This window comes from Alosa sapidissima, chromosome 2 (assembly GCF_018492685.1).
Source record: "Alosa sapidissima isolate fAloSap1 chromosome 2, fAloSap1.pri, whole genome shotgun sequence".
Classification (NCBI taxonomy): domain Eukaryota; kingdom Metazoa; phylum Chordata; class Actinopteri; order Clupeiformes; family Clupeidae; genus Alosa; species Alosa sapidissima.
In genome coordinates, this window is record NC_055958.1 from 17,583,478 (window position 1) to 17,608,550 (window position 25,073).

At 41.8% G+C, this 25,073-nt stretch overlaps 3 protein-coding genes across 9 annotated transcripts; 1 reads left to right on the forward strand and 2 right to left on the reverse strand.

Moving 5' to 3' along the window:
• Positions 1 to 1,612: 1,612 nt before the first annotated feature.
• Positions 1,613 to 7,070, reverse strand: dcun1d2a (DCN1, defective in cullin neddylation 1, domain containing 2a). 3 transcript variants are annotated; one of them, XM_042079702.1, is made up of 7 exons: positions 6,747 to 7,070; positions 4,455 to 4,671; positions 4,040 to 4,208; positions 3,693 to 3,823; positions 3,505 to 3,587; positions 3,112 to 3,208; positions 1,613 to 2,657 (listed from the first exon to the last, which is right to left on the reverse strand). In XM_042079702.1, exons 2-7 carry the CDS (start codon positions 4,627 to 4,629, stop codon positions 2,578 to 2,580), a joined length of 735 nt encoding a protein of 244 aa, XP_041935636.1. In that variant the 5' UTR covers positions 4,630 to 4,671; positions 6,747 to 7,070; the 3' UTR covers positions 1,613 to 2,577. The 3 variants fall into 3 exon arrangements, with proteins under 3 accessions (XP_041935636.1, XP_041935627.1, XP_041935618.1); XM_042079693.1 differs by having other exon boundaries at positions 6,752 to 7,068; XM_042079684.1 differs by lacking the exon at positions 6,747 to 7,070 and adding an exon at positions 5,879 to 6,454.
• Positions 6,454 to 17,235, forward strand: tfdp1a (transcription factor Dp-1, a). Of its 5 annotated transcripts, none has more exons than XM_042079671.1 (12): positions 6,454 to 6,473; positions 10,851 to 10,929; positions 11,056 to 11,122; positions 11,312 to 11,415; positions 11,786 to 11,907; positions 12,307 to 12,472; positions 12,807 to 12,953; positions 13,181 to 13,249; positions 13,428 to 13,579; positions 14,338 to 14,504; positions 15,597 to 15,675; positions 15,820 to 17,235. In XM_042079671.1, exons 2-12 carry the CDS (start codon positions 10,918 to 10,920, stop codon positions 15,956 to 15,958), a joined length of 1,224 nt encoding a protein of 407 aa, XP_041935605.1. In that variant the 5' UTR covers positions 6,454 to 6,473; positions 10,851 to 10,917; the 3' UTR covers positions 15,959 to 17,235. The 5 variants fall into 5 exon arrangements, with proteins under 5 accessions (XP_041935605.1, XP_041935585.1, XP_041935592.1 ...); XM_042079651.1 differs by lacking the exon at positions 6,454 to 6,473 and adding an exon at positions 8,137 to 8,348; XM_042079658.1 differs by lacking the exon at positions 6,454 to 6,473 and adding an exon at positions 8,137 to 8,343.
• Positions 17,236 to 19,132: 1,897 nt separating this feature from the next.
• mettl21cb (methyltransferase 21C, AARS1 lysine b) lies at positions 19,133 to 22,892 on the reverse strand. Its single transcript, XM_042079681.1, has 6 exons — positions 22,644 to 22,892; positions 21,533 to 21,713; positions 20,322 to 20,467; positions 20,117 to 20,234; positions 19,487 to 19,758; positions 19,133 to 19,354 (listed from the first exon to the last, which is right to left on the reverse strand). Exons 2-6 carry the CDS (start codon positions 21,672 to 21,674, stop codon positions 19,235 to 19,237), a joined length of 798 nt encoding a protein of 265 aa, XP_041935615.1. The 5' UTR covers positions 21,675 to 21,713; positions 22,644 to 22,892; the 3' UTR covers positions 19,133 to 19,234.
• Positions 22,893 to 25,073: the final 2,181 nt, after the last annotated feature.

A 25,073-nucleotide genomic window follows, 5' to 3' on the forward strand; every position in this document is an offset into this window, starting at 1 on the left:
CCCGTTTTTGACACAGTAGGCCTGTAGACTACACCCAACATGATCAATACTGCCACTAAAGCATGATGTAATGACGACACTGAAAACCCACAGGTAGCAGTCCATCCCCCTACAGGCAGAACACAAAACATTCAGTCACTCACCACACAAGGCAACAGTTGTCTGACGGTAGTGCCCCCTAGAGGAGTCATACAATAAATACCAGCACACAAAATTTGTCATTTGCAGTTGTAGATTGGTCTCAAATAGTCATGATTATCTGACCATACACCTTAACAATTAAATATTTTAATAGATTGTGTGTTATTTAATTGGCCATTCAAAATACATAGTGAATATTTACACACATTCGCTGTGGCACTTACATGAATTAGAAAGGAAATCATAAAATACAGAGAAAAAAACAATACGTATTAATATTTTGATTCAGAAAATCCGATCACTTTCCATTTACTACCCAAAATAGTTACAGACCAATGAGTGACTTATGACAGTCAATATTCTGACCTATGCTGACTTAAACAGAGTGCATGAGACAAATAATATTTAGACTACTGTCCTCAGGCATTATGTTATGCACACATTAAATAGACAAAAGTATAGGGATTCCTGCCATTACACTCACAGGACCTTCAATGACATGCCATTCTAAATTCATAGGTATTAATGTGGAGTATTAATGTGCAGCTTAGCCTCTACTCATTTAGGAAGTGTCTTTTAGAGTGTCTGTGGATTGATTTTTTGCCCTTTCATTCAGAGTATTTGTGAGGTCAGGCACTAATATTGACCAAGAAGTCCTGACCCACAGTCTCTCTCCTAGTTCATCCCAAAGATGCTTGATGGCATAGAGAAACCTGTTTCCTGTGGGCCAGTTCTTCCACACCAAACTCACCCAACAATGTCTTTATGGACTGCTTTGAGTACTGGGGTACGGTCATGCTGGAACTGAAAAGGGCTTCCCCAAACTGTTCCCAAAAAGTTGGACGCAATTGTCGCAGATGTCTTGCTATACTGAAACATTACAATTTACCTTCACTATAGCCCTAGGCCAACCCTTGAAAAACAACCATTATGACATTATCTCTTCACCAGCATGACTGGACACAGGGCACAAAGCAAGGTCCAGCAAGACATTTTCAAGTGATTTTGGTAACGTGTCTGGACATCATTGAACTAAACGAACTAGAACAGACATTGTGAGCCAGGACTTCTTGTCCAACATCAGTACTTGACCTAACAAATTCTCTTCTGAATGAATAGGCAAAAATCGTGTGGAAATCCTTCCCAAAAGAGCGGAAGCTGTCACCGCTGCAAAGGGGGATCTTATTAGAATAAGATGTCAATGGGAAGTTCCTGTGGGTTTAATAGCAGGCATCCCAATACTTTTATTTATATAGTGTGTAAACAATGTTTATCTGGCACTTTGACATCACAGCAAACGTAATACATTTGGGCAACAATTATGGTATACGTCTGGGTGTACAATACCATGGTGAATGTGTTGTATGATTATGATCTACTGTGTCTAGGTACACCAACACAAAATTTGACACACCATGGGTATAGAGTTATTCTAAAATGAAATATTTGTCAGCTTGAGAAAGAAAGGCAGTTTTTACTTAAAGAGCTATAATTTATTTGTTTACATAAATCTGACAAAAAACAAAGTGAACAAAGTTGATGAGAAACACATAACTGCACATAGTCACACCAACTTCTACAACCCAAAAAAAGAAAACAAAAGAACAGATGATATGGTCACACGGTTGACCTGAAATAAAACGATATTGAGGCATCAGATAACGAGTTGACACACTGTACGCAAAACACCTTTTGTTTGCTCTCCCTAGCTTTGTTTTTATATAGTTTTAATATGATTTATTTATATAATTCTCTCTGTACATACTGCTACAGTAGATACAGTATATTACAACTGTAACAATAGTGTTTGTGCTGGTGAGTTGAGCCAAGCTGCATGCTGCTCAGAACCCAGGACTCTGGCTCAGAAAGTGGATCTGTTTAGTGCGACCATCCCAAGCCCTGCAGGAAATACTTGAATAAAAACCAAAATAAAAGTCTTTAGCCCACAACACAGTAGAGTGCTCTGAGATTTTGCTCACTCTCGCTTGCTTTCTCTCACCCACAACTCTTAAGGGTGGTCATGGTGAAGGAATAGAGGGCATCCTCTCCCAAGGTGTTACACAGCTAGCGGTCAAGGGAGGGCGCAGAGGGGTCCAGATTATATATAATGGTCCCCATGGCGTCTTCAAGAGCCTGAGGTTAGAATTAGCTTGCCTGTGCCAACAGCTGGCAATGTGCACATGGCGACTCCAAAAGCAAATCTTGTATTGTTTCCTTGGTGCCTCCTCCTTCTTTCCATGTCTTCATCAGCAGCACTTCCTTGACAGGTGGTCTTCGTACTGTGTGTTTCTTGCTTTTACTGGATTCTCTTGCTGACTTCAAGTGTTTCTCTGCTTTTCTTTTTTCTATGTTTTTATATGTTTGTACAAGTCTTTAAAAAAACTACAAAGTCAATGCAAAACAAGACCCCACTCCTCTGGAAGAGCAGGGTTATGATTATACAGTCTTGCGCTTGGTTCCTGTTACGATTGGCCGGGCAAATTCCACAAAGTCGTCTATCAGGACAGGCCAAGCCCCTGGGGAAAGCCAGAGAGAAAGTCTCTGATTACACACCTTTGATCACCAAAGTAGAGCAGGATTCACCTTTGCTCTAACCCAATTACAACTTTAACCAACCTTTTTAAACCAAAACAAAACATATTTTAGGGGCACTAAATCTCCACTCCACTAAATAAAATGTTTACTGATAGTACCAAAAGAGGAGGACTGCTATCGTTCTGAGCTTTTAAATCCCATTTCTATCTACCTTATTTCTATGTTCTGTGCCCTGATTGGCCTAGTCCTGTTTGCTCTTATTTTCACTTATTTTACAATTTGTAAAGGCATTCATGTGTTGAATAATAATTAATAATAATAATAATAATAATAATTGCATTACACATAACATAACATACTACTGGGCCTAAAGAAAGCATGTAGTGTGCTTGTTTACTAGACGGAAGAGAGTCTAGTTTAATGATCGTTACGTACCCTCCTCATCATAGTTTGACATGTCATCAGCAATCATGTTGCCAAAATCCAGAAGCAGATTCCATGTATCTTTTGGGATGGATCGTTTGTGGTGCTCCTATTCAAGAAAAGGCACAGGGGTTGACAATTTACATAACAGCATTGATCAGCTTCGACATGATTATAATTACGATGCCATACATGAAACATAGAACTGAAGAACTAGCATTGCTTCATCATAAACTAAACACATCTCCAGAATGACAAGTTTAGTCCAGTTTATTATGGCTTCCCAGATCGGATTTGGTCTTTACATGCCATGAAGGACCAAGTCAGGGTATTTTGCTCAAACTGAGCATGAAGAGCAAAGCCACTACCCTCAACATGTCAATCATATACTTCGAGGTCACTCACCAATAAAAACCTATTCCAGAGATCCAAAAACTTGAACCGGCCTGTCAGTACCAGATTCCAGTAGGCCACAGCCATCTCTAAATCTGAAAGTGGACAACAGGAAGACATGCGAGATCCCAAAATGTTTCTTGACAACATATTTTCTAATGGTCCCCTTAATCTTTTAAGGGAATGCATATCTGACTAACCTAAACCCTTTTGTCCAGGGTTCTTGGCAAAATTGAAGGTAAATTGATAGAAGTCCTTGAATTTTCCGCTGTCTTTGAGCTCCTGCTCTAATCTGGGCAACAGAGACTTCAGCTTCTCTGGACTATCACACCTAGAAGACAGATCAGACAGAGGTAGAAAACAAACCAGTGGAACCAATGACCTTCCACTTATTCATCTCAGTGACTGAACAAGGACCGATTCCAACTATTCACTTTCAAGGTCAATATGCGGGTTCCCGTGTTGTTACAAAGCAATATCGAACATGGCCAAAGTTACAAAAATGGATGCTTCCTGACGCGTGTATCAGAATGATATCATAGCCCACCCTAGCTCCGTCATGCCATCAAGGAACTCCTTCTTCGAAAATTCGCACTGCGTGGCAGCGCGGAATTTCCATGCCACAACCAGGACGCTTATACTGGCTGGGTCTAAGTTGAGGTCATCGCAGAACTGCTGTATACCATCGATCCCAATCTTGTTTTCATCCTGGGGATCTAAGGGCAAAAAACAGGGCAACACAAGAATGACATTGAGCATACAGTCTGCACACTAAAGCCATACAATTCTACACAACACACTTTCAAAATGATTTGTTCATTCTCACAGGCAAGTTAACAGGTATAGTTCTGATGTCCATAAATATATCTGTATCCTATACCTACTTTTAAAAGAAACACATCTCACACAACACACGCCGCCAACTCTGTCACAACTTGTTGTAAGTCACAACTCTGACTTACCTTTGTAGCGATTGTAGAGCTGTTCAAGCTTCTTCCTGTCCACTGAGGTTTTCATGGATTCTTTATAGTAGAGGTCTGGGTTCTGGAAGTAGTTGTCTGTTGCCACTTCTAGTTTCCAGTCATTCTGCGTCAGGCAGTACACAGCTGTCTTCTCCCCAGCCTGAGTAAAGGACATAAACTGGCGAACCTTGTCCTTCTGTGACGACTTCAGCTTGTGCTGTACGGACACAAAGGAGAACCCCTCAGACACAGGCTCAGACGGACAGCCCGAGACCGTCAGCAAAACATACAGACACACACAGACACAGACAAGCAAGCAGAGAGACAAAAATACACTCATCCAGAGACACACAGTGACAAACAGATACCGAGAGGTCTGCCCTATTTACTGCCCCTGCCAAAAACAAATAATAAAAAAACAAATGCCTACAGAAACACCAAGGTGATAAGTTGAGGCAAATATGTGAGAAATTAAACCAAATGTTGAAGTTTGCTTTGCTTATGGCAAAGGACACGTGCTGAACTATGGATGGCCACTTGCAAAAAAAGATCCTCTTGGAATGTAACTCAAGTAGGAGGACCTCTGAGCAATCTCAGGGCAGCCCATACAAACAAACTGAGCGTGTTGGCGAGTTATTTCCAACCGAGCCGAGTAAGCACATTTGTTCATATAACATCAGACCCACACGCTGGCCTTGGAGGAATCATGGAGTATACTGACTAGCTACACGTTAACTTCATCTATACATAACTTATTAAAAAAAAACCTACCTACCCATGACGATTAACTTATCTAACATTGTGGGTGTGCCATGACAGTTAAGTCTCTTATTACGTGTACATTTTCCTAAAACGAGCGCACGACAGTAACTCTGTCAACATTTCCCCTGTTCGTAGGAGAGACCATAATATTTTCAGCACCAAGCTAAAGCTCTAGAATGCAATCGTTGCTTTCAGCGATCCACAATTTCGGCAGCATTTTCTTAAAGATTAGTCATTGGTCAATATCCTAGCATAAATAGGAAAATGTGCAGTGTGCAGAAAGACGGTCAAATGAACCACTTCCAGTGTTGTTCTTTTTATCCCCTGAGCTCCGCCACTGCAGTGAGTCGCGACCCAGTTCTCGCGTCAGCGCGGCTAGCTCTCGCCTCTGCCCAACCAAAGTTACAGTTCGCCAAAAAGGGAAAGGAACGCGCGGCGGAGTGACTGCGGACCGAGCTCTCAAAATATCAACAACTGACCTTCCCTCTCTTCGTTGATCAATTTCGGTACAGAAAATGAAGTGACAATGCGACACAGGCTAAGGACACCGCATAGGTACGAAGCGAGTGGACACCCCGCGCATAACAACATGAACTCCGATGTTGTGCATCTTTGTAGAGATTTAATCTACCGTTTGGGTTTATGATTTTCATAATACCTACCATTTTTATCACCCGCTGTTAGACCAATTTGATACTCAGTAGTTCCGTGTACGCCTGCGCGTCAGCATCAAGGGACTGCGCTAGAGAAGCATTGAGTTTGCGCATTGAAGTCACATGATGCAGGGAATTGTAGTTTAAAAACAGTTTTTGACACTGGACAGTTAGGCTACAATCTTTTGCAGCGTTGGCAGTGGCGTTATATTTTGGACAGTATGACCAACTATTATATATATATATATATATATATATATGACTTGCATTTAATTATTCAATACATGTTTCAGTGTGCTAATTTGTTTGTTGCTTTTACAAGCAAGTTACGTGACAAACAACCAACCGGCAAGTTACCTTTAATAAACTAACTTGCAAAATGTGAAAAAGTAGTATAACTTTGGGCAATACAGTGGATGAGAACACAGTCGACCCTTCAGCAAACCCTTCAGGGTTTGTTCTTCCAGTTGAACCAAACACTCCAAGAGCAGAGCTAGCCAAACTTTGCTACCCATACGTTTCCAAAGAATTCAGTCCAACTTGAAAAGCACAGCTTCGAGAAAGGAAAGCTGGTTGCCTTCACTTCGTGCTTCTAAGTTATATAGTAAGTGTTTTTAAACTATTTCAAACGAAGAGCAACGTCAACAAAGCTGTTATCAACGATGAATGTACACAATTTAAGCATTACTGACACCACTTATCTAGAGGAATAAAGTTAGCCGTTGAATTCTGCTAGCAGCTAACGTTACTTTGCTATTTTCAACCACTGATTGGATTACACGGTATTTGAAGCTTAATAATACACGGGTCTATGACAACCCTGAGAGTGTTATCAGTTCGTTATGACATGACATGCAACTGTGGATCAAACGCCTACCTGACCTTTTCTCGTGGGTTTTGTGGTTTGATTCACCTCACCAACAGGCTCCAAAAGTTGTTACGCTAGCGGCGGCTGTGCCACCGGACTAGGTTTCGACAGCTCAGCTGCCTCCAAGCAGGGAGGGGCAGCATCACATGAGCCTTGCCGTTTTGTGAAACAATTATAAAAAGAAAAACATGGCAGCTTTTGATCACAGAACTGTGCAGGTCGTGTGTACGTGGGACAACAAACTACGAAGAATTGAAACACAAAACTGCACGCTCACTTATATTTTGCAATAATTAATTATCAAATATGTGACCTAACTGACCTTGACCGAAAGGCCAAGTAACGTCATAGTTATAACGTTAAAATAGGCCCGATTCAGATAGCCAAAAACAAGTAGACAGCCAGATAGTGACCCTTTTAAATCTATGGGTATGACGAAATGTAGCCTGACAGCAAATCATAAACGTTTGATTTTAACTTTAGCTAATTGAGGTAGGCCTGCTATGTCAAAATGTTAGCGTTGTGCAATTACGTTGAAAGAGTAAGGTAAACGACACTTTCCTGAAGGCTGAAGCAAATTGGTAACTTTAAACCGCACCTCTTCAGACTAGCCAGAACAGAAGTCACATATCTGCAGCAGCTGCCGTTGATACAGTGGGCCATAGTAGGACCAGCTGCCTGCTTCACTTCACGCGAGCTGTAGTCGCTCAAAATGTGTTATAGCTTTTCTGTATACGACCTAATGGCAGCAAATTATGATATTACCCCATCAGTTAGTAAAACAAGGGGGTAGCAAGCACTACCAACACACTGTATTCACTGATAATCTTTATCTATTTTTTTGATGGTATGACTCATGTCTCTTTGCAGTAGGTAAAATAAGCCTAGTCCTTGCATAGTCTATGCTAATCCAATGCTAATATTCCTTCTCTACCAAGGCGTGTGAGACCTGACTCAAGTCTACTGCAGAATGTTGCTGTCATCTATTTATGAAGATATGCTGGATGGAAGGCTAATGACTGATAGCGCCATTATCAGTCAGCTATTCCTGTAGCATTTGTGTTGAAAATATGGGCTATTCTTAAAAGAAACTGTAAAGGCTTGAACATTGTTCTTCCACACACCTACCAACTTGAATCAATTAAGGCAAACTGAGGTCGTGCATAAGTGTGGAAGAATGGCTTTTGACAATTATACGTGTAATTTGTAGGCTTAGATAATAGTACCATTCTGTTTTTAATTTTGTAGTTTGCAATGATAAGACGGAAGAACATCCCGCATGGTTTTGGCCAGTGACGTTAGGGTTACCGCCAACCAACCAGATAATCGCGGAGGCGTGGTTTTGTTGGGACTGCACAGCCAACGTCATGTTTTGTATGTCCAATCACAATCACTTGTTCGTAGACACCGCCAAGCTCAGTTTCAGAGAAGGACGAAGACGGAGTAAACGGTGATTGTGCGCTTGCAGGGAGCAAACGTAAATCTAAGGGGAGCAATTTGGACGTAACCGTTCAACATTTTGAGAAGATATTTGTTTTGCTCAACGACTTTGGGAGAATTCTCATAACTTGATCTGTCAGAGGCAACATGCGTCAGGTCTGATAAAGTGAGGTATCCTGACATTATTGTCCAATTCCTTACTTTGGCTATGCTTTGTTATCATAGCAGATGGTAACGTTAACTTATCTGCCTTGCTAGCAGGCATTATGTGTATCGAGTAACTTCTCCAGGCAACGCTAATTCTTAAAAAATATATAGCATTGCTATCAACGTTATGGTAGCCTTACTAAATAGACAACATGTCTAGCTCTCCAGATAGCAAACATAACGTTAACGTTTCAAACAGATAGCTGACTTAACTGGTAGGACCTAGGCTTGCCAAATAGTACGTTAGCCAAAGCCAGGCCTAACGGACGCTTAACGTTACTTTACTTTTTATGGTTAATGTTTAATTGTTCAAACATATTCAGAATAGTATTATTAACGCTAACCTTAACGGTAACGAACTGACATCTGAGCTTTCCAGTGGCAACATCATCTGATGTTATGTAGGTCATGTTGCTAATCACACATTGGTGTTAATAATGTTTATGTGTTGTATTTATGATATAGTTTTGTCTTTCAGTAACGTGGTAGTCTATGTAGTGTTTCATGTATGCTTTCATGATATCTAGCTTTCTTTAGCTACATATATGTAAAAACATTCACTCACTAATACATTAGCCATCATGTTAGCACGCTAATGTCAGTATTGTTCGGGTTGACAGGCCGGGTTTTCGCGACATATGAATGGAAATTACAATTGACTTAGCTTCTAGCTGAGTTAGCCTTACATCGACTAGCCATACTAGCTTTGTAAAATGGCTGACTTGTCAGTTGCATTCAACCAAAAGATGTACTATCATTGTGCAGTATTGTGTCAATTGAAAGTATTTCTTTCCTTGAAGACAATACAGTCAACAAGCACTTGGGGAATATGTTGTTCTGATCAATTTTGTGAACCTCAGGCTACCAACTTGTGAGGCACGCGCACATTCGAAAAGCACAGAATTCGATTGTTGTCCCATTTGCACGACTGACTTCAGAGAGGCACATTAAGTTAGTTGAGAAGTATAATTTCCATGGCATATTTGAAAAACTGCCCAGACCAACTGTAGTCGGCAAACCAAAGAGCAATAATAGTTAAAGCAAACCATTTCAGCTCTACGACGTGGAACGTTGCACTACCGTTAATCTAGCTAGCTAGCTAGGTTTTTCCTAAAGCATCCATTTTGTCGAAGTGGTTCAGTTGGATGGGAATGAGTGAAATAATAACGGAAGAACACAAATAATTGTTTATTTTACAGCGAATATGACTGGTGCATTCACTTATCTTGGATGTATCGTAAACACATTTATTCTTCTGTAGAGTTTTAGTTTCCTGTTTGGTGATGGGGCTTTAGACCTCCTCTTCCTCTCGTGTCCCTGATGCCAACAAAAACAGGGCTCGAAGGAGGCAGTATATTAGTGTTCAATCGTAAGTGCAATGGAAAATCTCCGTAATTTGTCGTTATTTTGCCTTTGTATGGCCGTGCGTGTATTATGCATTCAGAAAAGATCAATGAAGTCGAATAAGATAAATGAAATTCAGCACAGTGTAATTGCATACAAATGCGCGTTGTAGTGCAAAACGTGTTTCAAAGCAGCACCTTGCTAAGTTAGCTAGCGTGGTTTGCCATATGAATGTAAATAATATTACAAGTAGAGGCGTCAGATATATCTTACGAAGTAACTTTTTGGTCATGAATGCGCTTCCCAGCCCATTCCTTGTTATTTGTTGAAAGTTTTAGTTTGTCGAGCAATTGCTAGGCAGTGTACATGAAGCGGCCCGGTTGATTTTGCGAAAAGTTGTTATAAGGGGGCAAAGTAGTTGGCTGTTTCTTAATTAAATGAATTTATATGTATTTATTCATTCGTACACACTCACAGTTAAATATGTGGGTTATATATACTTCATCTTTGTTCTTCAAACATTCTGGAAACGTTCACGAAAGGCAAGTTAGCTCGCTAGCTAAACTAGTCATAGCTTGATTCAGCACTAGCTTTGTGCAGATAACGTTAGATGCTGTAAGCTAGCCGGTGAGGCCTGGGGTACTGAACAAAATTAGGCTTTGCGCAGCGTCGAGATATAAGCTTTTTGAAGTGAGAGATTTCTTTTCGATTCTGGTGAGACGTGGCCATATTATAGATTTCGGAAGTAACTACTTATTTGGGGGGAAATCGTGAAAGTCACAGATCAACCTGCGGCCTACCCATGAGCTGCCCCCACCACGCGCAAACTGTCACGGGGGTTCAGGTAGCCAGTCAGATTATAATGAAGAAGGTTATAGATTGAGTGGCGTGGCTTGCCGTGGCGGTGTACTTGCACTCCAGCGAGTACAGTTCTCCACTTTTATGCACTTGCAACAGTTAATAAGGGAGTATACAATAACTTGCCACCCGGTTTTGAAGAATATCCTTCAAGTAAATCAGAATTCGAAGTTATGTCCCCTATCTTATGTGAGTTGAACAGCACACATGCTTTACAGAATTTGAGAAATTCTCTTAAAAGTAAGTCATATTCTTCTCTCCTAGGTGATTCAGTGATCTGGCACAGATTCCCAACAAAACCAAGCCATACCTATTCCATCCCCTAAGGATCATGGCCAAAGATGTGAGTACAGTCTGTGGGGATATGCTGTGGCGTTTGGTCATCCAGTAGTCTGTGTAGATGTTCTTTCTTACACAATCAGCCTTTATTTAAGATTGCCACTGCTGACACCGGGTCTTCTCCTTACAGGCTGGTCTGATTGAAGCTAATGGGGAGTTGAAGGTTTTCATCGATCAGAATTTGAGTCCTGGTAAAGGTGAGTTGTAGAAGAGCAACATTGTGATTGTTGACTTGGATGTGGGCCAGACATTGGCATATATCTCTCATGCCCAATTAAGTGGACTGTGTGGTGAATCAAGAAGAGTGTTTGCTTTTGTCTTCTGAAATGACAAACTTTAAAAAAAAAAAAAAAAAAAAAACTCATGTGCTGTAACAATGTATTTAGGTGTCCTGTCCTTGGTGACAGTCCATCCACAGACACTTCCCATTGGGAAGCAACTTCTGCCAAAAACACTCGGTCCGTCTAATGTCAACATTGCTCCGCATTTGGTAAGTGTCATTGCCTTATTATTTGTGTAAAATGTCTTTTTGTCACTGGAGATTCATAGTTCTTGGAATCTTTCATTCACGGGAATACTGTATAGTAAATAGTCATGTACCGTTATTGGCAAGTAATTAGATTGTGATCAAATGATGTACTCATTTCCCAGTACCCGGGTAAGTTTGGTGTTTTCAGTACATTTATTTGAGTCGATAAATGAACACGTGTCAAGATGCAGGGTAAATGTTCTTGGACATGAATAGAACATAAAGCTCTTATGTAAAACCATAATCAGCTCCTTCAAGTATTTGAACGCGTGCCTGAAAAGCACGATTTGTGAGTCTTCTAATGAGCATTATTGACTGTATTTTGCCATAGGTGATTGGCACACCTCAGAGACCCAGTGGCTCCAATGCCATACTGGTGAACAGCCCCCACACACCCAGCTCACAGTTCCTAGCTCAGACCCAGCCGTCCGAAGCCTCGCCTTGGTCCTCAGGGTGAGTGTCTGCCATCACACGTGGACCAAACAATGTTGTCAAGTGTTTGAGTATGGGCAAGATCCAAATAAGGTAAAGTTTAAAGTGGTTTTATCGCAAGAAGCTGATGGGCTCTAAATGCCCTAGTTTGTTATTTTTGTGGAGTGTTTTAAACACTTGTTGCATAAACCCAGTACCCATATTTAACAACCAACTAGTATGGAGTTGCAGTACTGACCACCTGCTGTACTCCCCACATGGCCTTTTTGGTTTGTTTTTTAAGCTAGCTTTGCTAGAGATATGTCAACATGAGATAGATATATATCTCTGTGTTGCAATGTTCCTCATTGCTTCATGTCTGATATTCTACGTGTCAATAATGACCACTGACGTCCATGCATGCACCTGGTCTGTCCACAGGAAGCGCAGCAAGAAGGGAGAGAAGAATGGGAAGGGGCTGAGGCATTTCTCTATGAAAGTGTGTGAGAAGGTCCAGAAGAAGGGAGTCACCACCTACAATGAAGTGGCTGACGAGCTTGTGGCGGAATTCAGCTCTACAGACAACCACATTTCCCCCAACGACTCAGTGAGTCCACCTCTCTCGTTCCACAACTGCTCTCATAACTCCTGTCAATATGTATTGCTTGGTCTGTTATATATATATATATATATATATATATATATATATATATATATATATATATATATATAAAAAAAAGCACAGACAGTAGGCTGGTGTCAGACCAGTCGTGCAACAGTTAGAATGGAAATGTAAAACATGAAATTGCCATTTACCTTTTTTTGAGCATTGCACTGTAGACCAGAGAAACAACAGCCAAGTGTCCTGGCAGAAGTCCTCTTGATAGACATGTTGGCATCCAGCGGATGGCGTGTCTAAGAGTCTGCTCATTGTGTTCCAGCACGTGTACGACCAGAAGAACATCAGACGGCGTGTCTATGACGCCCTGAATGTGCTGATGGCCATGAACATCATCTCTAAAGAGAAGAAGGAGATCAAGTGGATTGGCCTGCCCACCAACTCTGCTCAGGAGTGCCAGAACCTTGAGGTGAGGGTACAGTCTAGAATGGGACAGATCCATGACCATATGCACGAACCTTTAGCCCCAACACTGAACTCTTCTGAAAATAGGGTTAGGAGAGGATGCTCTGATACCCAGTCTAAGCATTTTATGGATGCCAACTCTATGCTGACTTTATTTAACAAGGTGGTCCTGACAACAAGCTTTGGATACAGCCCTTTTAAATGTACCTCATCCTGACTGTTCCTCCTCAGGTGGAGAGACAAAGACGACTTGAAAGAATCAAGCAGAAACAGTCCCAGCTCCAAGAGTTGATTTTACAGGTACTACCGGAAGTGGTGTCACCTTAATTAAACCTTTACGGTATCGGCTATTCTATGGCTTAGTCTTCTGTGTCTTTTGTCAAATAGTGTGTTTTGTTTTTGCTTGTCATTTAAATGTCTCATGACTGGCAGTGGCAATTGGTCACTGGCACTGACTGTACTGGTATTCCCTCTGCAGCAAATTGCCTTTAAGAACCTGGTACAGCGCAACCGTCAGACAGAACAGCAAACCAACCGGCAGCCACCGCCCAACTCGGTGATCCATCTGCCCTTCATCATTGTCAACACCAGCAAGAAGACAGTCATAGACTGCAGCATCTCCAATGACAAGTAAGTCCAGAACTTGAGAGAAAGCAAGTAGCTTGTTTAATATGGTGCAGGGAAGGTGCCAAAGTTTACAGGGTGCTCTGCAGCACATTAGCAGTTTGAGGTGTCAGCGTCGTCAGGGCAGTGGATGTCCAGTTGTAAACATTATTAGCTACTGGCCGGTCGAGTCGCTCCTATTTATACTCTTAAGTACATTTGTTTCTGCAAAGCTGTGGACTGACACAGGACTGGGCTCACTTGTGTGCAGCAGAAAAGACTGATTTCTATGTACCATTCTTTGTTAAAGTGGTGTAATTATGATTTTATCCGAAAAGGTGTCTGGAAGCTTTTCCCATGGTTGTTGTTGGTTTTGCCTATTTCCCTTTGTAGTAATAAAATACAGACTGCATGCATTACATACACATCTTGCCATGTCTGTTCAGAACCTCTCTGGCACAACTGATCATGTTGTTCATTCACATTCCCAAATGTTCGCTGTGCATATAGCTTTTGTGTCCTTGTGAAGTCTTTGCTAGCATTCATAATCGGTTTGATGAGCTTGCTCTCTGACAAACATAAGTACATGAATTCTAGGCAAAGGGTTACTTTTGAAAATGAGCAACTTGTATATTGTTAATGCAAAAAACCTTCAAATTAAATAATTTGAATGTACCTCTGATGTTTTAACTACTCTGTGTCGATAGGTTCTTTTTGTTTCTCATGGTTTACCTTGTCACTCCCACTCTCATTCACTCTCTTCTTGTGTCTTGGGTGTTCTGCAGGTTTGAGTACCTGTTTAACTTTGACAACATGTTTGAGATCCACGATGACATTGAGGTGCTGAAGCGCATGGGCATGGCCTACGGCCTGGAGGCGGGCACGTGCTCCCCTGAAGACCTGAAGGTGGCACGCGGCCTGGTGCCCAAGGCACTGGAGCCCTACGTCACGGGTGAGGGCAAGGCCACTGGCCACTTTGATTTCCTAATGAATGTTTGCTCTCTCACAGTTTTCAGCTGTACATCACTTCCAGAGCTCCTCTGTAGAAGCTTTACATGAAAGTGTAAAATTATAGTGTGTGTTCTATTCTTTGGACTACATGAATCACTCTGATCATACCCAGATGTTAGAACTGTGGTCACGCAATATAATTCCACAATGAGAAAAAGATGACATGCATATGGATAAAAGGCTGGTCTTTCCAAAAAGAATATGTGAACACCCAGTTCAAGACCTCACTGACGATTGTAACCTTTGGTTGTCACCAGTGGTCACCAGTTGTTGCTAAGCAGTGGTATATGTTACGTAAGGGATAATGTATAGAACACCCTGACAGGGCGAACCGGTCTTGTTTCGCCCTGAAGGGACTTATTTTCCCATAATGACCAGCGTTCTATACATTATCCCGCTTATTATACGGCTACTTGCCAAAACGAAATAATAAACTCCCCACGATATGACTTTAGCCTACATAGCCTAGCCTATTTGTTACCGTTCAACGTGGGATTTGCTGAAAAACAAATAGTTCGAAACAACACACGCTGCTGAACTTGAATCAAACATTCTTTAGAACACAGCTGATCAACCGTCTGCTTTCACGTTTGAATGAAGTTCCAGTCCTTGCGTAGTGATATGAAAGACTTATCAGAAGCACAAAACCTGTTGCCATTGACAGCGGTAGTTATATGTTTGCAGCGGTAATTACATGAATTTATTTTACCGTAGAATGTTGGGGAATCCCATTCAAGTCAATGGAGCGTTCTACTAGCATTGTGAAGAGCCGTATAATAAACATAAATAGAACTAGCGTAATGGTCAGTGTGATGTCCTGATCTAATGTGCCTGTTGGTGTACGCTCTGAAGTGTCAGCTTTTATCTGCAGAATGCCTGCATAGAGCTCTCCAGGGCTCCCTGTGCCTCTCCAGTGCTAGACTCTAGGGTTCTGTGTGTCCCTGTTGCAGTGCTGGCTCTGCAGATTATATTTTCCCTCCCTGTGACTTGGTTGTCTGCTTTAACTCAAACTGACTCTTGACTCTTAACTTAGAAATGGCCCAGGGTCCCATCAGCAGCGTGTATATGACGGGCGCATCGTCCTCCAATGGAGGACGTTATCACGTCGGCAGGTAAGCACCACACAGAGCTTGAACATGGCTTTTTCTGTCTGTTTTTTCCAATGTTCTCGATGACGCCATGGATGATTTTATTACACATTTCATTATTGGCCTGTTATCCACCCTTCTGATCGCTCCCTCCCTTTCTGTGTGCAGTGACAGTGGAGCAGACGGCACTCAAGCGTCCAGCTCCAACGACTCCCACTACAGTGGCTCCCGGGTGGAGACCCCCGTGTCCTACATGGGGGACGAGGACGAGGAGGACGACTACGACGAGAACGATGATGACGACTAACCCTGCCCTGTCATCAGTCCTGAGAGCACACCTCTCCAAAAGGCCATATTGAAGGGATGTATCTTCATCACGCTCTCACTCTACTGTGCTCTGTCTCTGTCTCTTCCCCTTCCTTCTTCCCCTTGACCTCCTTACTCGACAAGGGCATTGAAGAGTGTCAACATGAAGGGCTAATGCCCAGTTCATCTTGTTCTCCTTGGATCCTACATGTGGGGTGGGTTCCAAAATCCAAATATTCCACGTCAGGATCTTATACCCCACTGCCTGCTGGGAGTTGTAGTTCTTCAGCAGACGGACTCCGCTGTAGTTGTAAGGAATAATAACATCTCCTCCTTGAGCAGCACGCTATCAGGACGTTCGGCTACCCTGTTCTGCACCATGACTCTTCCCCCACCTGAGAAACCTCCAAGTTAAATGTCCCTTGCCGCAGGCTGCCAACTAGTGTTGGATAATGTGTAGAGTGACCTCTGTGTGAAATAGTTTATCTCCAGTTTAAGTTTATTCTATTCTGAACACGCGACGTGGTCTGAAAATTCAAGATGGCGGTCACCCTCTAGACTGAAGGATTGGAGAATCTGACGCTGGCTGCCATATTGCCCCATCCGCTGGGCAGATCTATGGATGTGTGGACACTTTTTTTTTTTTTTTTTTTTTTTTTTTGTATGCTGATTCTTAGCAAGATTTTTAAATGAAATTATTTTCCCCTCTTCCCTGTGTTTGGCTCACTGCCGACTTCTGGGCAGCTTTTTTTCCCCTGGCGTGGGGATGCTCTGTTGAGCAGATTTATTTTGTTTGTTTGTTTCAGAGCTTTAGAGGTGATCCTTCCCCTCAGACTGCCTGTTATTCCTTTTTGTGTTTACCAATGATGGGGGCGTCAGGGGAGTAAAATAAAACTCTATTACCCACGAGCGTTTATAGGAAAAACAAAAAAAAGCTTTTGTTTGTGAATGATGTGTTGGGTCTCCTGAAGATTGTAGTTTGTAGAGTCCTCTTCAGGTTGGTAATAAAATGGTAAGGAAATGGTAAGGTTGTATCCAAACTGTGGGTAATTATAGGTCTTTTTTGACTCCCTTTGAACATATTTTTTAAACCTGAACAACACATGTACTGACTCTTCCAAGTAACTTTTCTGTAATCTAATATAAGTTTGGAAATTAAATATAGAGAATGTTTTAACAAGTCGAATTCAATGTGTTTATTGCTGACACTAATGTATCAATAACACTGCACAAAATGAAATCAAATGGAAAAACAATAAAAATCTATTTTATATAGTCCATATGTGTGGGTTTGAGGTACACACACACACCCATTTAAATTCCCTAAACCCTTAACTAAACCACTGTGTTGTATCTCCCAGTCTGAAGAGGAGAGGGGAGACCCACACCCTCAGAGCTGTAAACAAGAGCAGACATTTCCTCCAGTGGGCACTCCCCTGAGAGCCGCAACACAGCGCTCTGTTCTAACACTGGAAGAATGTCACAGCCAGCATGCCATGGTGATAGGCTTGCAAGGACTTGGTGACTAAGGACAAGGGTAAATATGCCTCAGAAAAATATAATACTGAGGGAACACTATGTGTGATTTTCTAATATGAGGTAGTATATTTGTGTGTGCATCTATTCTTTTTCAGGCCTGTGAAATGTGTGCAAGAGTAGACATTCTAATACAATGCCTGATATGGAAAAAAGAAATGCAGAATTGCATTTGCCTGGCTGACCCCTGACTGATTCTCAAACCTCAATTGTGATTGAGAATTGGTCTGGACGGGAATTTGTTCACTTTCAATTTGGGAGGGGTGTTTAGATGCAGTTATTTGCTCAAGAAAATGCACATCTGTTTAATTTTACACTGGTGCCGTCAATGCTGCCATTGGTAGTGCGCTACAGCACTGCCAACCACGCTCCTCTGTCCTCATATAAAGCCTGTGTAGTGTAAAAAATGAACACTACATTTTGGCGCTGCGAGGAGGGTCAAATGTAAAGTAAAAAATGACCGCCCCATGCCAGATAAGCAATTGTGATAGGTTCCTGGGTTTTGGTTGATTTGGACATCGGCTTAAATGGGAATGCCACAATGACAGGAAATTCAAATGCACTCACAGATTTGTTTGGTTCACCCAGGCTAGAATTGCATAAGGATGTTGGTAAATTCATGCATTCAGAACTGCACCTCTAAAAATGCACTGAAGAAATTATATTATCAGGTGAAATCAGCCAAGTTGTGTAAATACAGTGTATGCAGTAATTGGCACTCTTGAGAATTTTTTGCCAATTTTTGACACAAACTGCTGCTCAACCTCTAGACTCAAGAGGGCAGTATTGCTAGTATCCCTTTAGTCGTCTCAGTGCCCTGCATCAGACAATGAACCAAGAAAAAGTATAATTAACAAGGGCTGCACAATTTGGAGAAAATATCAACATTCTGATACACATTTTTACAAAAAGTCAAGCTTTAGTTCAATATTCAAATTTTCACTTCAAGTTGGGACACTTCTGATTGGTGAGCATGCCTAGTGCATGTAAGGCTGTGGTCGTGTAGTGGTAAAGGAGCTGGGCTAGCATGCAGTAGCCTGAAATGTGTGGGTTTAATTCCCTGTTTCCACCATTGAGCCCTTGAGTTGCTCTGTGGACAGTGTAATCCCTTATAATATAGTTGATGTAAAGTCAGTTTGGACAACAGTGTCTTCTAAATGTGTAAATGTAACAAGCACAACACTCCTGTTAGATGAGCTTCACTGTCTGTCACACATTGAGGATGACATTTATATAAAAATCATAGATGTAACAAGATTATCCATTGGGACAGAGTTGGAGTTGCACGATTAATTGCAGGCTTTGCAATTAGTTAATTGCATTAGTTCAAATTTGGTATAATTGTACTTATCTCATGTATGAGTTCCTATAGTTTCAGACAGCTATTCCATTTATTACCAAAGTAAGTTTGCAAGATTGTAGGTTTTATCAAAACAGTCGTTATATTACACATAGTATATATCACAAATCAAAATATCAGTATGCAATGTAAAAGAGCCCCATCTTACAAAATATTATTGAATGACTCCTCTGAACATTTGGAGCACTGTTCAGGAATGTTGTGTTAAACTAAGTAAGACCAGGTGCTTTTCAGAGCATACCAAGAATGTTGTCACCCCTATGCAACTTCACGGCACTCAGTCCTTAATCAACCTCTTAATCAACCCCTTAATCAATCCTTAATAGACCTCACTTTCCCTTCTTATCTAAAAGAGTTTCGCTCTCTTGTTCTCTTTGCTCTTCATTTCTTGAAAGTGGCCTTGTAGATCTTGATTTGCTCCTGTGGTATCTCAGCAAGCACGGTCGTGTCAAAAGCATTCTTGAAGCGCTCTGTGAATCGATGGTCAGTCTCAAACCGTACCTGGGTGGGGGAAAAAGGCAATAGTGCCTCTAGTCAAGAGCTTTAAATTCAGTTATTACACTTGCACTCTACAAGATAGATCAAGACTTAAGGGAACCTGTTTTGTCATATTTTCAGAGCTGCCCAACTGACCTTGTTAGACCAAATAAGAGTGGTCCCAGGACGGCAGAAGTGCTCCATGGTCACCAGCAGTTCGTCCAGACAGTCGTGGTGGTAGACGACATCTGCAGCCAGGACATAGTCATAGTGGAAGATGGAGGAGGGGAAGGTGCGCTGGAGGTTGTGTCCCCACGCCAGGGCAGCCACCTGGGGGGTGTAGCGGCAGCGGCCACGGGTGTTCCGTGAGAGGTTGTACCTCAAGTTATCCAGGATGCCAGGCAAGTCTGTTGCAGTGACCCAAGCCCCTGCAAATCAGATGAAGTACAGGTACAACTCAACGCGTTTAATAGACTAAATAGAATATGAGTCTGAATAAAAAGTCTGAATTTGTATGACCAGTTGGCCTATGATGAAGAGGATGGGATATTTGTTTGTATATCTCACACTACATGCCAGTATAGATTGAGTGATTCTCCTGGATTCAAATTAAATTAGGTGCCATGCAAATGCACCAAAAGTGATCAACTCTGGTGTTTAATACAGAAGGTGTAATCTTTGTATTATAATCTTTGATATTTCCTGTAGTGTGGACTACCTCTCGCTGCAAAAATATTACCCACACCAACATTCAGTGAATTCCTAACAGATATTAGGCACTCTTACCTAGTAAGCAGGCCACTATGGACACCAGGCCGGTCCCTGCTCCTATCTCCAGCACTGCCTTGTCCCTTAGATCAATCTGCTCAGGGTTATTCTCCAAGTACTCACAAAGAGCCGGAGCCTATAGGAATACACACATGGAACAATGTACTCATTAGGCAAGGTCCATAACTCATCTGTCTTATTTGTGGTTTAAACTGATAGCTACCCCTGGCCAGGTGAGGGCGCCAAAGGAATCGACAGACTCCTTGATGCATATTTCTTGTCCAGCAAAACTGAAGGTTTCGTTGCTTGGCTCCCAAGCCTTTTTCTTTTTCTCTGGCGCCAAATGTTCAAACTTCTCCCACACCATCACTGTGCAAATGAAAATGCACATTAGCAATGCACAAGGCACAAAATTGGCATCATGTAATGCAATGTACCCCATCACCAGTTTGCATGTGATGGCACATGAACATAATACAAGAACTCATAGCAGTTGACTCTAGAGCAGGGGTGGTCAGTTTGGGGCCAGCGGGCCATATGTGCTCCATTATTTTGCCTGCCTCTTTAGTCCTAAATGTATGTCAGCCACTGGGAGTTTCTAACCATTCATAGTTTTTTGGTTTTGACAAAGTCTAAATTTAGGGAACACATCGCCCCAGTTCTGGCCAATCTTCACTGGTTGCCAGTGAGTTTTAGGATTAATTTTAAAATCCTCCTAATAACCTATAAAGCGTTACATGGTTTGGCACCTGACTATTTAAAAAAGATTTATTAACCCCCTACTGTCTGGCTCGGCCCCTCAGATCCTCCAGCCTGGGACTGTAGCTTGTAGTTGTTCCAGAAAGTAAACTGTCAACTAGGGGTGACGGATCGTTTGCAGTTAGAGCTTTGGAACAGCCTCCCTTGTAACATAAAATCTGCACTATCAGTGGCTGTAATTAATAATAATAATAATATCATATTTGTTTGTTTGTTTTGTTTTGGGTGTACTGTATTTTTTCTTTTGTTTCTTATATTGAGTTAAGTTTGTGTTTGGTAGTTTGTTCTTTTATTTATTACTATTATTATTATTATTATTATTATTATTATTGTTATTATTATTTGGTTTCTTGTTGGTTTGTAAAGCACTTTGTGCTCTGTGCTATATAAATACATTATTATTATTATTATTATTATTATTATTATTATTATTATTATTTTGTGTTCATTATCAAATGTTTGGAAAAAGACACCTGCTAAACCAGTCAACTTTAACTTTGAATATCAAGTCACCACAACATTTGCGTCTCATGTAGACTGTTGGCAAATCCCCTATATGCAGATGTCATCTTGAGGGCAAGTTGTTTTCATATTGGCAGCTATTTAATGGCTTTTTAGGATCATATGATGAGACCACACTCATAACTCACACAGACAGTAGACTTCTACACCTACCGCCCTCAGACTGATCTTCATTTTCCTCTTGCTCGTTAATATCCTCTTCCTCACACCTGGCGTCCTCCATTCTGGTCACTAAACATACGTTGCGGTACTCCATCCCTTCGGTTGTGGGCTTACCCAAGTAATTCAAGTCCATGGCAAAGCACCCCTTTGGTCTGAAGACCTCTGTTGTGAGCTGTGAAGCGCATGGTACAGGGGTTCAGTTTACCTAATTAAAGCTCGTAGTGTCTTTATTTATAACTCGTATCCACTTAGCCATGCAAGAAAGGAATACCTGCAATAGCGCAGACATGGCATCACTGGCTGTTACTGAAGACAACAACTTTGTTTACACTAATTAAGCATTCTGCCTTTTGTTCTCTGAAATTGCTCCCATGTCATTTGTTGCCTTGGGTGCTTATTTTGTGGACTCCATCAACAGTTCTCCTTTCCTACATAGCTCCCTTTTTAAATGCGGTGAATCTTCATGAACAGAATTTTCAAATGTGGTCTTTTTTCCCCAATGATCCATCTCTAGTGCAAATCCAGTGTGTTGAGTGGCATTAGCCTCTCAAAGCAAGTTCATGGTGAACTATTCTGTTAGTTTGATCTTCATCAGTTTCATCTTCTCAGGAATTAGCAGCACATGAAAAAATGACTTTTTTTTACAACAGTCTGCAGTTAAAGCTTGAGGTACTTTTATTATTTCATAGTTTTGCTGGAATATCCTGTATTGACCTGACCTTAGGAGTAATTTTTAAAAAAATATAAATTAAGCTCAATTAGAAAAAACGGTTTAATTACAACATTTAGATATAGATCTTTCAGAACCTCAGATCACCAGTCATCATGAAGTTTACCTACCCATGCACTCCATATAAATATCATTAGATTGTCCTACTAAAACAGAGGGTATTAGCCGCTTTTCATGCATGCCCAGTAAAAATAGAGGCCTGATTTATGTTTTGAAATGTGATATTTCATCTGATCTAATGTTCAGCAACTCCGAGACACTTAACTCTAAATCCTTAGCATTGACCATAAGACTCATAATCATGCATTTTACCAGATGGACCAGTGGCATTACATTAAAGCTTGACAGAACACAGAGATACATTTGACCAACCTGTGTGAGTAGTTGCTCTCTTTCCGTCTCTCCGAAGTTCAGCTAGTATTGGTCAGTCCTGCAGAAACACAGCTAGTTTTCGTCTGTCCTGCATTTATGCCAAAGCAGCATCTCTCCAGACACGCCCAGGGAGGCCGAGCTATATTTACAGCTGCACTCAAGCAGAGGGATGAGAAGTGGTGGCTGAGAGAGAGGGACAAGAGGGAAAGCTGACTAAAGCCCACCCTACTGCGAAGACTGATCCTGCCCGATCCCCCATCCCCTGTAGCCAAATGCCTCAGTTTGAGCTGTGATTGTGTGGTGGGAGGGGGAGCTTGGCAGCTTTATGGTAGTGTATCTCCTTTCCTTGGAAGTTGTGCAAGTGTGTGTCAGAAACCAGAATTAGTTCATGTGGGTAGTTTAGTGCATGCTTATTTCTATCTTGTAACTTAACAGGTGTGTGTCAAGTTGAGATATAGTTTTTTTAATTGGTAAACACAGAACCAGTGCAATATCTCTACAGCATGAGGTTTTTTTTTTTGTCAGTCAGAAGTCAGGACGCGGATAAGTGAGCGGGTGTCCAGAAGAATGTGTTCCCATCTGCTCCTCTCATTTTGCTGCCACTGCTGGCTCCTGTGCTAGTAGTTACTCTGGCAGTGGACTCCACTCCAATATAGCTAAGCTACCTTCCTGCCTCTCTCCGAATCCTGGGAGGTGTCATTATCTGCCCCCCTGGATAGAAAGTCAAAGCACAGGGAATCCTCCTTCACACGGGGGAGTGTTTTCTTAGGGTTCAAGAGTGCAGCACGCACATCCAAGTAGTTGAGCACTGGGTGCTGGACAGGAAGGCACAAGCAAGTAGAAGAACGTTTAGTCCGCACACCAGAATCTGCTCCTTAGCGTTTTTTTTTTTTATTTCTAGGCTATATCACCACATGTGACGTTTCGGGCCCCAGCCCTTCATCAGACATGATGTTTTCTTAGGCCATGGCACTGAGGAAACCTCTAACTCTAGCTCTCCGGCCTTAGAGATTCCGATTCCGATTCCAGTTATTTGTCAAGCATCGATAATGGCATAAAGCCACACAGCAGAGAGAAAACTTTGATGTGATCTGATTCACAGCACTGATAGGGGAGAACAGTCCCCAGGACATAAATAAGGCGGCCTGCCCTGGCGGTTGCATACAGCCCAGATGCCAGTGGCAAGGCATTCCAGGCGTCAGCACAAAGGGGAGCACTGACCTAATGGCCCCATATTAGGGGCTTCTAAGTTAACACTGGTTTCAAGTGTTTCAGAAGTTTGACTCCCTATCTTGTAATATATCAGTGGATGATGGGGAATGAGAACTACTCAACTCATCCTGACTATTTAACATGATAGCTGAAATATGATACTAGATTTGAGGCATTGCACATTCAATGCAAATGCATATTTCTATGAAAGTTATTTCGCTATTGCAATGCAATTAAACAATTTGCAAACAGTAAACAGTAGATTTCTAGATTTCCCATTTTCACATCACAGAACATTTAAAGAAGAGATGTTTTGTTTCTATCGTATTAATCACACTTTTGAATGTAATTCATCTAATAATTGCACATTCCTCTTTATGTCACGGTTGCTGCGGACTCATGGCTACTCTCAGATGTAACCCTGCCGAAAAGCAGCGGTCATCCTGATCAGGTCCCAGCTGAATACAGCTGAGGTCAAAGAGCTGCTGGGGATCTTGAGCTCATCTTGATTTACTGTGTCCATCAAAGCCACTGTTGCATAAAGCACATGCATGGATACACTGTAAACTTTAGACAACAGCTTCACTAATATGCATCTTACTTTCTGATACATTGCTTTGAACATCGACATGGCATCCTGCTGTATCTTGATTAGGTCTCCCTCCAAAAACACATTTTAATCTGAAGAGACTTCCTGGTTATAAATGATGAAGAAATGATGCAAAAATGCCAGTTAAGACAGACAAATAGGTATACATGTAAAAATGTCCAGGGCCCACAGACAAAAACACTTGTTGTGGACACACATGGACACTGCTTTATGACTGTTTACTCTTGTACAGCCCAGGGATACTTTTTCAGTATCCAGCTTCACATTGCGTTTCTGGTTGCAAATGTGTTCAGTGGCATGAAGCCCAATTGAGCGAGAGGGAGAGAGAGCCTGCTCACTGATATAGGACATTACACAACCCTCATTAGAGCTCAGGCTGGAATCTCAAGTCTCCCCTGCTTTGGAATGACCCCCATGAAGCTCAGCTCAAGTCTCCCACTCATCTCAGTGACGGCTGACAGAGAGAGAGAGAGAGCCAGGGATCCCAGACACACTCCTCCTCAGGGGAGTCGGACTAGGGGTAAAACCACTACTGATTACTAGGGCCCTTGAAAAGTATGGAGGGGGGGGGGGGGGGGGGGGGTGGTTGGGTGATGAGTGACAAATGT